The 13,784-nt window shown below is 29.7% G+C and overlaps 1 protein-coding gene across 1 annotated transcript in view; it reads right to left on the bottom strand.

The window, feature by feature from the left end:
• The window catches only part of LOC106680568 (rotatin), a gene marked incomplete at its 3' end in the record, with an annotated part of 57,621 nt that overhangs the window by 3,435 nt on the left and 40,402 nt on the right, over positions 1–13,784 (bottom strand). Inside the window, 8 exon segments of the mRNA XM_014420358.3 lie at positions 2,907–3,111; positions 3,185–3,372; positions 4,981–5,193; positions 7,117–7,283; positions 9,354–9,510; positions 11,068–11,188; positions 11,273–11,360; positions 13,349–13,515. Coding sequence (XP_014275844.3) covers positions 2,907–3,111; positions 3,185–3,372; positions 4,981–5,193; positions 7,117–7,283; positions 9,354–9,510; positions 11,068–11,188; positions 11,273–11,360; positions 13,349–13,515 — 1,306 coding nt within the window.

The raw sequence follows: 13,784 nt of genomic DNA, 5'->3' as shown, positions 1-13,784 counted from the left end.
AATAGAAAATTAATAATAAAGTAATTAATATAAGTACACTTAAGGAGATAACAGATGAATATAAATTAAAAGATAGATACATGAATATAAATGAAACAAGAAGGATAGTGAATATAAAAAAATATATATAAATAAATAATTCCATTAAATTATTTTAATTTGTATTCTTTTTCTAGTGTTTAGATTATATAAGATACATATCTAATTTATATTTTGTGATATAATATTTAAGTGTGAAAATTACGGTCAGTAATTAACAGTCTATCTAAAAACAGCAGTAATTAATTTATTGTTATTACAGTACAACCACCATTACTAAACCTTGTATGCTTTCATTATGTCTTAGTTTAATTTTAATGCATTTTGATTGTTAATTTTGATCATAACAGTTCATAAGCAGACCCTGTCTGTTTTCGTTATGTTTTGATTTGCCCAATTTAATTTTAATATATTTTGAGAGTTAGTTGTGATTATTTTAGTTATATTGCCAGTTTTTGCATTTGTTTAGTTTCAGTGTGGTCATTTTGATTGTTAATTGTGAATTAGAAAGTTCACTACCAGACATCACTAGCAAAAGTGCATCAATACTGTTAAAGCCACCTCAAATCGACTACGTCTTTTTGTTGGAAGGCTTTAAAAATGAACAAAAAACAAACTGGCTCGGATTAAACATTTATTTGGTTCAATTTAAACATGGTAAAAAACTAAAAAACTAACATAAATAAAACATACAAGCAAGAATAAAAATAAAATTAGATAAATTATGAAAATTAAAATAAAATAAACTAATTTACAAATAAACAAATAATATGTAAAATAAATACTGGTCGACGGTTAATCCACTCCGATAGGTCAGAGGAAGATATTTTGCTTGTTGAGATGTGCAGGTAGAAGTTCCATTGCTAAATACTCCGCAGCAACTCTCAAACTGGTCCAAAGTTGGTGCAATGGCTTACAAACAGTCTATGTCCCAAAAGCTAAGATGGCTACACTGGCACTCATTGAGGGCAGACAGGGTCTAGTTGTTTTTATTAATTATACGAGCCGATTGATTGCAACAACTCATGTTGCACTCAAAGGCCAGAAACGCAGAAAAGGTCTGGTTCCGAACTGTAATGACTCACTAAAACATTCAACAAATGTCCAAACTATTAAACTATAGACGCAGACAGGGCTGCTGAGGACACTATCAGGGCCACTAATTAGTCGCAACTGCTCCAAAAAACTAAGATGGTCGGTCCGTTGCTAGGTGACGCAACAATGATCACTCCTAGCAACTGTCTCTATTACTCATTATTAGAAACAAATTCTTCACACATTCAATCACTAAATCTAAATAAAATAATACAAATAAAAATAAATGTAACTAAATTAAATACTAATAAAACTATATAACTAAAACTATAAAACTAAATACTAAAAATACTATTTACAATTATTTACAGCGTAATTATATTATGGCATTAACAAATACAATATATTAATGTGATTCAGTGTAGACTTGGACCCACCAACTTTTGAAACTTATGGCAGTGTCTTATTGCAACATCACAGCAAATAGCCAAAATTACTTTTCCAACCAGAAATGTCTCCCCCTGACCGATCACAGTATCAAATCCTTTCATCAAGACCATCTCTCAGCCGTCAGAATAGCCACCACTCATTATTTTATTTTTTATGATCATCAATATTTATTAATTTGATCATAAAAATTTAACTATCATTTCTGTCAACTTATTTATTCTACTTATTATTAATTTTCTAGTTTTTTATTATCTTAAAGGCCTTTTATTTTACTTCACATTCATTATTCGACTCCTAAATGTGTTGTTTTTCTAATATGTATAATAAATGTTTATACCCGAACCACTTTATTTTTCTGTGTTTTAATAAAATAAATTGTATTCAAGTTAAGTCTCAAAACACTCTTTATTATTTCTTTAAAAGTCCAATTTTACGGCTATTCTCAAGGACTATCTTAAATATAAATTTACCTGACTGAAATTAATGACCTGGTAAAAAAAGTTGTGAGGGTAAATTTAAATTGTCCTTAAATTTAATATTGTCCTTGTGGATAACATTGGACTTTTAAAGAAATTATAAAGAATGTTTTAGGACTTAACTTGAACAACTTATTTTAATAAAACATGAAAAAATAAAGTGGAATGGATATAAAAATTTATTTTGCAAGGGTAACTATTGGAGACATATACATATACATATTAGAAAAACAATGCATTTAGGAGTCGAATAATGAATGTGAAGTAAAATAAAAAGCCTTTAAGATAATAAAAAACAGAAAATTAATAAATATTGAAGATAATAAAAATTAAATAATGATCGATGGCGATTCTGACGGCTCAGAGAAATTGATGTGATACTGCGGTTGGTTAGTAAAAGTAATTTAGGCTATTTGCTGTAATGTTGCAATAAGATGCTGCCTTAAGTTTCAAAAGTTGGTTGGTCCAAGTCTACATTGAATCATGTTAATGTATTGACTAATCAAGTTGAATGCAAGCTAAATTAGCAAATTAATTATCATCAAATGCAGATAACCGTTAATGGATTGTATAATTCACAATTAACAATCAAAATGACCACACTGACACCAAACAAACACAAACATTGTAATAATCATAGCAAACCCTCCAAATATATTAAAATTAAAATGGCCCAAACCAAAACATAAAGAACGGAGACTTACTTGGATATATATTTTATTTAAACAATCTCCAAAACCAGTCTCAAGAAAGTGAAAAGATAATATATATTTATTAAAGAAAGATGGTCTGGGTGTGGTCAAAGAAGAAAAACTCAAATAGTCGTCAAACTATTTAATATAATTTCATATTAAGTAGTTTTACGACTATTTGAGTATTTTTCTTTATTATTTGTTAAATTATTACCTATAATAGAATCAGAAGTGAAAGTGATGAGAGTCCTGAGAAGAACCGACAGTAGACTGTAGTCGGTGAGGCACCAGACCCACATTTTATGGAGTGTATCTGCGAGTCCCAATGTGACGCACTGCTCCTTGGCCAGTTCGGAGCCTGCCAAGAAGTTGGTGATCAAGCCAAGTTCGATGCAAAGCTCCTCCATGGCTAGTGAAGCCTGTGATAAATTTCTAATACATTAGTCAATAAGTCGGTGAAGGAACTTTAGGTTTATGAGAGTAGAAACTAACCTTTTTTGAGTTTCGTGGAACAAGAGATAGCCTCAATTGTATTCCACGAAGCCTATAAACAATTTCCTCCAAAAGACCAGCTTCGACGGCAGCAATAGTAGCACTGTGTGAGTTAGCGACAACGCTAGCCAGAGCGGCTCTCATAGAATCTCTATTGCCCATAGCAAGAACCAGTTCTTTACAGGCAACTGTGCATATATAACCATCAAGTTAAATGAAAATGTATTAGTAAAAGGCAGATGGTCCGAGTACAGTCAAAATAACTCAAATAGTAAATAAACTATTTATTGTGAGTCTAAAAAAGATACATATACCTAAAATAATATAATAAATAACATGAAATAAAAGTAAATTTGAGTATAGCTAAAAATGATTTAAAATATGTGAGAATTTATGTAAAAATGAACAAAGTAATTTTTTTTTAGTTGTTATATTTATATTTTGTAAAATTACTTTCTGTGATATTTTTAGACAATGGTAATATGGATGATAGAGATCATTCACAATATATTTATAAATATATAAATTAAGTGATAGCAAAATAAGAAATAGAAGAGAAAGAAAAATTATAATAAATACAAAAAAAATAAATAAAGTAAAATAATATCTTAAACACAATCATTCCTATGTACAATATTTACATTCAGCCTGAGGAACTCTAAAGAGAGCTATTCCCTTCACTTGGTCCCGGCACTTCTTCAACCACATCACAGATATTAAAAGCCACTGGAGGATGAGAGAGGGTGCTAGCCATAGATGCTTGAGTGGAGAATTAGGCTATTTCCAGAACAATATAGTAAATAAATTTTCTGTGTTTATTTTTATATAAATTCTCACATATTTTAAATCAGTGTTAGCCATACATTAGTTTACTTTTATTTCATGTTATCTATTATCTTCTTTTGTTATATTATTTTAGTTCTTTGTGTCTTTTTTAGCCCAGATGAAGCCCTGCAAAGTGGGACGAAACGGTCCACAATAACTAGTTTATTTACTATTTGAATTATTTTGACCACACCCGGACTTATATATACTACACACGGTTAATCAACGGCCTTCAAAAAATTTATTTGGTCTAATAAATAAAAAATAAATAGCATAGATTTCATAAATTTTCTTTCTGAATATTTTATTGGTCCCCGAACACATGAACTACAGTAGAACCCTGCTTAACCAGTGGTAAAAATAAAATAAAAATTAATGCTGATAAATTAAAACACAAATTAATGCTGAGAAAACACTAAGTTCGACACATAATGAATAAAATAACTGACTCTATGCGCACTAATAAAATATTAAAGACCAACAAATTTACAAATAAGGCTTTTTTTATTCTTTAACCTCATCATTATTAACACACATTCATCTATAGAGGGTGTTTCAGGGTTACTTATCCAATAGGAAAATATGCATTTAAGACCTCAAATAAATAAAAAAATTCACTAAGATGGTATGTCCGTTAAACCTTTGTTAGAAGATAATGACATCCAAAGATTTTCACTGTATCTCCTACAAAAGGATTAATGGACATACGTTCATACGGAATTTTTCTTGCTTTCGAGATCTTTAATCCATATTATCAATTAGGACACTTACACCTAAAATACTCTGTACATTAAGTTTACTATCGCATTTTAATTTTTACTAAATATATTAATTAATTAATTAATATTCGAGCTTTTCCTTTATGGACTAAGGATTATCCAGAAAAATATAAGTCCCAACAAGGATAAAGAAAAAGAAGATTTTATTTTAATTAATCAGAAATAAGCTTTTATTTCATCTTTTTAACTTACTTTGAGTAAGATATGGTGCAAGTACAGTGATAGCTGCAGCTGCTGCCGAGGCTAGCCCAGGATCCTGGGAGCAAGCGGCCGCACAAAGCATAGAGACTCCTTCGCCAGGTATTTGTGGCTCTGTGGTCATCTTTTGAGGGTCTCCTCTCGACAAGACAATTGCAATTAGCCTCAGACTTTCAGTCACAATGCCCTCGTTCTTCAATCCTTCAGCTAGAATTAAACCATTTAACCAATTTTGTTAATAAAATTATTCTCTTATTACATTATTTATGTATGAATAAAGACTTATTTATCAATAAGTCAATAATAATAACTCAATATTTTGACTTCACTATTTCTATGCTTTTCTTAAAGGAAATACATCAACTTTATATAAATATATTGTAATAATCAAAAATTTATTAAAAATAAATAAAAGGAATTTTGGATAGTTTTAACTTAATTCTCATATCTAGAGTATAGCTTGGGTACAAAATAAAATCTTTAATATTAAATAGATAGTAGAATTTTATTCAAATTTTATAACATTTTAGACTCTTAATCTCAGGATGGGTTTCTAGGCAATCAGAACATACATTCAGCTACTAATGACACTGAATTAAATTATTTATTAGCTAGCTTTACAAATCTGCTTCAATTATATTTTGATCAACACCAACCAATTTATCCTATGTCTTTGTTCTCAACAAACAAACATTCACTAACTGTAAACAAAATATTTTGTCTTATTTTCCAAAATGCTACTTCTAAAGTTCAACAAAAGATTCTCTTCACCTCCGCTCACAGGAGATGTCCTCTCCCAGGCAATCCAAAACAAAGAGTACCTTTTTCTTCTCGGATGACTCTTTGATGTCTTCTTTCTCTAGATGTCTCACTGAGGGAGACAGGAGATGTTCATGACCTCTTGCATACAGGATACGTCGTCCTTCCTATCCCTCCTAACAACGACTGGTTCCAAAAACCAAGCTCCCTTCCTTCTCCTTCTCTTGGTGTTAGTTCCCAACATCGATTGTAGCACTACGGTTTTGAGTTCTTTCCTATGATTTTCTCTATGAACATTATTCTTTAACACTTATTCTTGACTTATATTTTTTCTCAAACTCACTGTAACTATAATTATGATGGGAAGTTAAATAAAGTTTTTAAAATATTTGAATCTGCTCAACATGGCCGCTATTCAACGGACTTTTTGGAGGACACGCGCTGCTATCTTGGCTTTGTTTTGAATACGTATCTATTATAGACAATGAAAATTGGTTAGCTTGCTTTTTGGTTAAACAAAACAAATGAACAATACTGAAACAACATACATAAAATAAAAACAAAACTAAAATCATTTAGAAATAAAAATCAACTATTGATTAAAAATATCCTCTTTTTTATTATATATATACTAGTTGACCTGGTAATGCTTCGCTATTGCTATATTTGAGGATGTATGTAAATTTAACAGTCATTTATTTAATTCCTCTAAATAATCCGATATACTTAACAAATAATACAAAAAGCTCAACTCACTAATTTTATTCTCAAATTAACATTGAATGCACTCTGTAGGTGGTAGAATAACATTATAAAAGTTTCTAAAATAACTGAAAAAAAAAAAAAAAACCAAAATATATTTTTTTCGAATCAATAAACAGATCTGCCTTTTATAGCACATTCTTAGTTAAAACTGAACAACAATAACAGAAATGTTTCATAAACAAGGATTTTTTAAAAACTTAAACTTACAAAACAAACAAAAGCATTTATATAATCAAAATATAATATACAATATTAATACTTAAAGAATTATTTCCTTAGAGGTTAAAATCAAGTTAATTAATTTTTTTTTAATCAAGTTGTTTTATTTATATAGATTTAATGAACATAATTGTTAGACTGATATAAACTATTGTATTTAGTTAAAATTAATCATTTAAATTTACCTTATTACAATGATTTGGTAACATAACAGAAATATGTATTATGTTCTAAAAGCCTAGACATTAATGTAGACTGAAAGAGCAGAAATTAAGCTTTCCAATGATTCTATTAACGTTGGAATTTAATAAAATGCAGAGAAGTTATATTTGCTAAAATCCATCCATTAAATTGGAACTTAGTTATCTAATATACTACAAGACTCACCATACGATGAAGGTAATAAGAGCCAGATGAGGGTAGGGATAGAATCCAATATATTAATACTAGTCTTCGAGTCACCACAAGCATAAACTAGAAGTCTCAGAACTGATTCATACATTTTTATAATTTCTTGATTGCCGAGTTTTTCGCACTGCCAGCTGCAGATATCACTGTCAACATATAATTCAACATTTAAGTTATAAGAATGAATTTTTTATATTTCTTTATAACGCTGGACACTACCATGCCCAGTAACTACATTTCTATTTTTTCTGTGTGCTACCATCTATTAATTGCTCCAACAGAAAAGAACACTACGTCCGGACGTCACATTATAAACCTACGCATAAGGTACTCCACCTTTAACTGCTAGTAACTAAGAATGGAATTTTGTAAAACGTTGTTATTATTAATTAATCTATTGTTCCAATTACAGTTCATGACGTAATTTACAATTTCTTATAAACCAAGTGACATCTACTGTGATTATTAGGACCTAGTTTTGAAATGATTGTGATTTTTTTTCTTTTCCCACAGGATGCTACTCCTCAGACTTCACAACCATACATCAGTAATCGCCTAAATATTGTTTTATAAATGAGAATGATCATATCAAAATTTTGATTGGAGAAGTTTGTCGAGGGGTGCGGTCAGCAAAGAACAACATAAATAAACAAAACCATATTTATTTATTTTATGCCGACGTTTCGACCTGAGTTTCAGGTCTTCATCTGGGCTGTAGAATAAAAGAGATAACAACATTTAGAGAAACATAAAATTGAAAAGGAATAGTATACAAATTTGGAATTTTTCAATATACAAAATATTGAATTGAATCATAAATGATAAAAAATTGATAACTGATAATTAAATAGTAAAAAAAATTAAATTGATTGATAATCGTGGAATTAGATGGTAGCAGATTGAAAACAGTGAAAGATGAAATATAATATCATGTAAGTAAGAAGATATGTATAATATAAGATATGCAAGTAGTGTCTAAAAAACTGAAAAAATAAATAAATAAATTGAATCTACAAATTGAAAAATTTGACAGACAATGAAAAATAGTGAGTGGCTTATATCTGAATTAGAGTGTGACCGCACCCCCCGACAAACCCAACATCATATCTAGATTTTCTATTCCCATGATACAGCATTGCCAACCTTCCATAGGTTTGGGTTAGTTCAATGTTGATATGGTGATTTGAGGCAAGGTGACAATCCAAATTAACTCCAATTTATCTTACTATTTCATTGGCAGGATATCAATTTTTTACCATTTGGAATCAGCTCAGATGGATTTTCAGCAATATTATCACTGAATCATGAACCATACTACTCTTTAAGTAATATTCTAAACTCCGTAATTTAATAAAAAATCCAATATAATTGAAAATTGTGTTATTCAATTCTATAATTCAACTAGTAATTTCTAACAAAAGGTTATTGATTAGAACCTTAATTTCCACTTTTAACAACTACTTTTTCAATGTTGCCTGATTTAACAATAATTATTTTTAAACTATATTTAATAAACGTTTTAAAGATAAGATAAGTCCAGACCTAATTCTGAGATTTTGAGGGCAGGGAAAATAATTGGGGAAAGACAAAATTACCTCCTAATTATTTATAAATCATACTTCAAAGACTTTCAGAATTCCTGAATATTACAGTAGACCTGAAGTTCTAAACGTGATCTCGGTTACAACATTCGATATTATCCCTTTTACATGAAATGGCCGAGAAGTAGCCTCTATAAAGTAGATACCCTTAATCGGGGAAGTGATAAACTTGGCACTTGAGCTTGAATGCTCACCACATCAACTCCTTTTAAAAACTTTGGTCAAGCCACAGGTAAGTTGGGGTAAGTGCATAAATTGGGATTTATATAAAATTTATTTTGTTTTTTAGAGAGCTACCATCTTAAGTAATTTGAAGGCAATTTATTGGATTTACTTCAAATTATCATGATATCTCTCCCAACCTAACAAATTTGAAATAAATTGCCATTTGTGTGCTTCCTCCAAATACAGACTAGGGATAAGTCCGTACTTAGATCAAGCACACCTTACCTTTCTTCTTTCAACTACTGAACCATAGACCATTCAAGGGTAGAGGTGGTTGTTTTTTTCAATAAAAGTATGTGATTAATTTTTCACTTTAAAATTATAAAAAATACTAAAATAATAAAAATATGAAGCTCCAAAATAATAAAATCTGATTTAGAGTCAAATAACCTTGCTAAGTTTTGAATGAAGCTACTAGATAGAGCAGCAGAAATTATTTTAGAAGAGTCCTTAGACATGAGGTTCACAGTTAGAGAGCATATAGAGGAGATCAACGCTGGAGAAATGTAGCCCCTTCTTTCCTGTCCATTTTCTCGGCCAGAATCATCTAGAAAAAAAAAACATTAATTAAGAAAAACTAAATTATTTAAATTAGTTCGGGTGGCGGTCAATAAAGGTATCAAAATAGTAAAAGAAAACTATTTAATGTTAACCAAAGTTTCACCCCACTTTGCAGGGTTTCATCAGGGCTAAATGAAAAACAAAATACAAACATTGAAAAGAATTGACAAAACATTAAAATAAATATACAGAGAAAATACAAAAATAAAATAAATAATTTTTTTGTTTTGTTTATAAAATATATAAAAGAACTAATAATAAAATATTAAGGAAGAATACAGGAGGACTAGAAACTAGTTACTAATAGATACAGCCAGGTGTTATAGAATTCTAAATTCAGAAATAGAGTAATAAATTGTAGAAAAATATTATAGTTACTAGTTATCATAAAATTATTTATTTTATTTGTGTATTTTCACTGTATATTTATTTTAATGTTTTGTCAATTCTTACAATGTTTTTATCTTGTTTTTCATTGAGTCTTGACGAAGCCCTTCAAAGTGGGGTGACAATGTTGGTTTGCAATAAATAGTTTTCTTTCACTATTTTGATACCTTAATTGAACGCCATCAGGACTATCTTCCTACAATCTACTTCATATGGTCAACTATCTTCTTCCAAATACATTATTTAATCTCTCGCTAAGGTTATATAATTTATTACTTATTAGTTTTCAAGGAAACCATTAATACTTCTTACTTCACTTATTTCTCTATGTTGGATGACATAGATTTCGACATGATTTCGAACAAACTGTCCATTAACAAATTATTACATTAGAAATAGTTAAATCTTATCAACCTTTCCAGGTATGGCTAAATTCAAATTAATCATAATTATATTAACATATCGTATATTTACGTTGAGTTTGTATAGTGAAAATTAAAGATTCATAAGATTTAATTACTTCTGTCATAGCATACTTTTATTGATTCTTTATACTAGATATGTTACATATAGTATATATTATATTATATAATATATTTTATGAATAAATAATTCAAAACACTATCCAATTATAGTCTCAAAACTTTTATTTCTTTTACACGTCCAACGTTTCGGCCAATTCGGCCATCTACAGGGACAATCTACTCAACACCACTATGAAAACATATAATTTAACCACTCTAAAAACTTCATTCAGGCTATTCTCCCCAGGTCAAAACATTTATATCTGATAAGTCAATTATCCAACACAACCAGAAAGGTTGTGATAAAAGTGTATTAATAGTGTTTTGCAGAGAAATAATTTTGACTGTGGTTTTTAATGGATAATTGACTTATTAGATATAAATGTTTTGACCTGGGGAGAATAGCCTGAATGAAGTTTTTAGAGTGGTTAAATTATATGTTTTCATAGCGGTGTTGAGCAGATTGTCCCTGAAGATGGCCGAATTGGCCGAAACGTTGGACGTGTAAAAGAAATAAAAGTATTGAGACTATAATTGGAGTGTTTTGAATTATTTATTAAAAAATTACCAGTCTCAAGAAAAAATTTTAAGATTATAAATATTTTATTACGTTAATGAACTAATTTATATACCTCTCTTGGATCGGTACAAACAAATGGATTTATCATCTGCTCTGTTAGCTGCTTGATATTTCAAATATAATAAGTTAAAGGACTTGAATATGTCTCCACTTACTGCATCAGTCACATAGTTCTGCAAGTCAAATTGTGATGAAGAGAAATTTTAACAAATTTATATTAGTTAAAATAATTAATGAATTTTCAATGGCAAGCTTACTTTATTTTGCGTACTTCCCACTATGTTACAACATAGTACAGCAGCATGTTCTCTGACCAGAGTTGCTTGACCGTCATTTAATAAGATCCTTTAAAACAAAAAAAAATAGAATACTAGATTAAAATTAAAAAAATATGTAAGGTTTTAAAAACAAATTTTCCAAATAAATCCCACAGTATAATATATAAGGAGTGGACAACCAAAGCCAAACCAAATAATTAATTCGGGTAAAATCCCCCAACAATGAAACCTGGGGAATACTTGAATTATACATACTGAATTATCACAAGCTAAAAAAATTTATAACGAAGCCAGTTAAATCACAAATACCCACTTGGGATTCTTACATTTTTTATCACATAATTACGTACTGAATACCAGAAGAAAAAATAGTGCTCTTCTCTCATCTGCTATTATACAAGCGATTGAGACTGTTTCTTACTATTTTGGCCACAAAGTGTGCTAATAATGCTTATATAGTGGAGGGGGCATCCTCCGTTCATCACTTTCATCCTTCATTCACAAAACAACGACCTTAATGGTTCTTTTATATGAAGTGTAATAAGTAGAAGGCCATTAGTATGGATGAATAAATGTTTTTAAATATCGTAATTATTCCATAAGAGAAGTACCATAATCTGTTCTGCCATGTTCCGCAGCTAATCGAGCCCATTCTGACAGCATCAGAAATCAGAAATTCCAATCAGCAGAAAGAAATAGGTAATTATCTTAAATTACAGTCTGGAAGCTAAATTTATTAGTGAGTTAAAGTTTTGGAACGGGGATCACACAAATATTTGATATTTATAACTAAAATATTTTTTACTGCATATGTTAATTTCGGTAATAAAATATAGTAATGAAATAAAATATTCGAAAATAACATTATTTGAAATGGCTTATATAAAATCTTAAATATTTCAAATAAATTTTTTAATTCTATTTTTGATAAGAAAAAGTGAAATTGATGGGGAAATAAAGAAGGTAAAAGGTAGGAAATGTTTGTTATTTTTGAAAACAAAATTACTGTCCAATAATATAAAAATCACAATTCACAAAATTGGTATCCTTCTTACTGTTCTTTAAGGATCTGAAATGGAGCTGTTTACGTTAAGAGAAGACCAAGCCCTTAAAGAGATTGGAAAAAAAAAAAATAATAATAATATATAGTTATAGGTACCAGATGTGCTTCTCCTAAGAATGCCGAGTCATATCTTTGCTGACCCTTTATAAACTGTACCGAGCAATCAAAGCTCTCTCAGTCAGTAGTCCGTAATTAGATTGTTATTATGTTAGTTTAAGATTTGTATTTGTCATTCATAATAAATTCTTTTTAAAAAGTCTTGTGTGGATTAAAGATTCATAACTGGCGCCCGAACAGGGCGCACAATATATATATTTTGACATTTTAAAATTGAATTAAATAAGTAATTTAACTGTTTTTAATCATAAAGTCATATCTTAAATATAGGTTTGATGCTGACAAGGTTTAAATGAATAAATTAAATATTACCTAGGTATAAGAATTTTATTTTAAATTATTGAATCAATTTCAGGACGGGTTCTCTAGACATTCATACTTAAATTAATTAATGTATATTTTTAGAAATATTTTTAATCCTAGGTAACCAATTATATGATCTTCTTTGGTGACTGTTGATTCTTGGTATCTTCAACAAGAAATGCTACCACTGACTGTTTATTTATTTTTATATTAAAATGTTGCTCCTCCATAGTATGGAATAGCTACTGCTTTCTTGCCATTTGTAAATCTTCAAAATAAAGTATGGACAAAATAAGCATGAGTTAACAGGAGAATTTAGCAGGATAAACAAAACCGAATTGTGTGAACAGCATCCATTAAATGGTGATCTCATTGTGGCTAATAAAATGGACATGTAAAATTATAAGGCTTAGTAACAAATGAATTCCTAATATTTGGGATTGGACGGTGGTCATTGTACAAATGTATGAACATAGCAGTTCATGGTATCAGTATTGAACCTTTGAGTTTGATAAGCAATTCATTTTTGGATTCGAACTTAACATTAGATATAGATCAAACAGTTAGCTGACCTGAGTACAACATTCCAAAGGTCTGGCAAGCTGCTGAGTAAAGTTGCCATTGCTGCGTTCTGTCCGCCGAGGCGAGAACACAGCTCCAGAGCAGCCCCTACCAACAGAGGATCCCGCACATCGAGCAGCTTTCCCAGCCAAGAGACTTCTTCTGGCAGCACAGTATCCTGTCGAAAAGAAAATAATTATATTATTTCAAAATTTTTTGAGACAAGGTAATTTATTTATTAAATAAATCAAAAATTAGTATCCAATTCTGTCTCAACAGTTTATTTCTCACTAGTCCAACGTTTCGGCCATTCCAGCCATCTTCAAGGACATCTTCAATACAAAACTCCTCCTCACATTAATTCACAATTTCTATTGCAGGCTATTCTGCCCAGGTCATTTTCTTTATTCTAATTTCAAAACCTATTAATTTAAAATTTAAAAACAT

Source organism: Halyomorpha halys, unplaced genomic scaffold (genome assembly GCF_000696795.3).
Source record: "Halyomorpha halys isolate HHAL.00 unplaced genomic scaffold, Hhal_1.1 Scaffold268.1, whole genome shotgun sequence".
NCBI lineage: Eukaryota > Metazoa > Arthropoda > Insecta > Hemiptera > Pentatomidae > Halyomorpha > Halyomorpha halys.
This window is presented reverse-complemented; position numbering and strand designations above follow the sequence as displayed.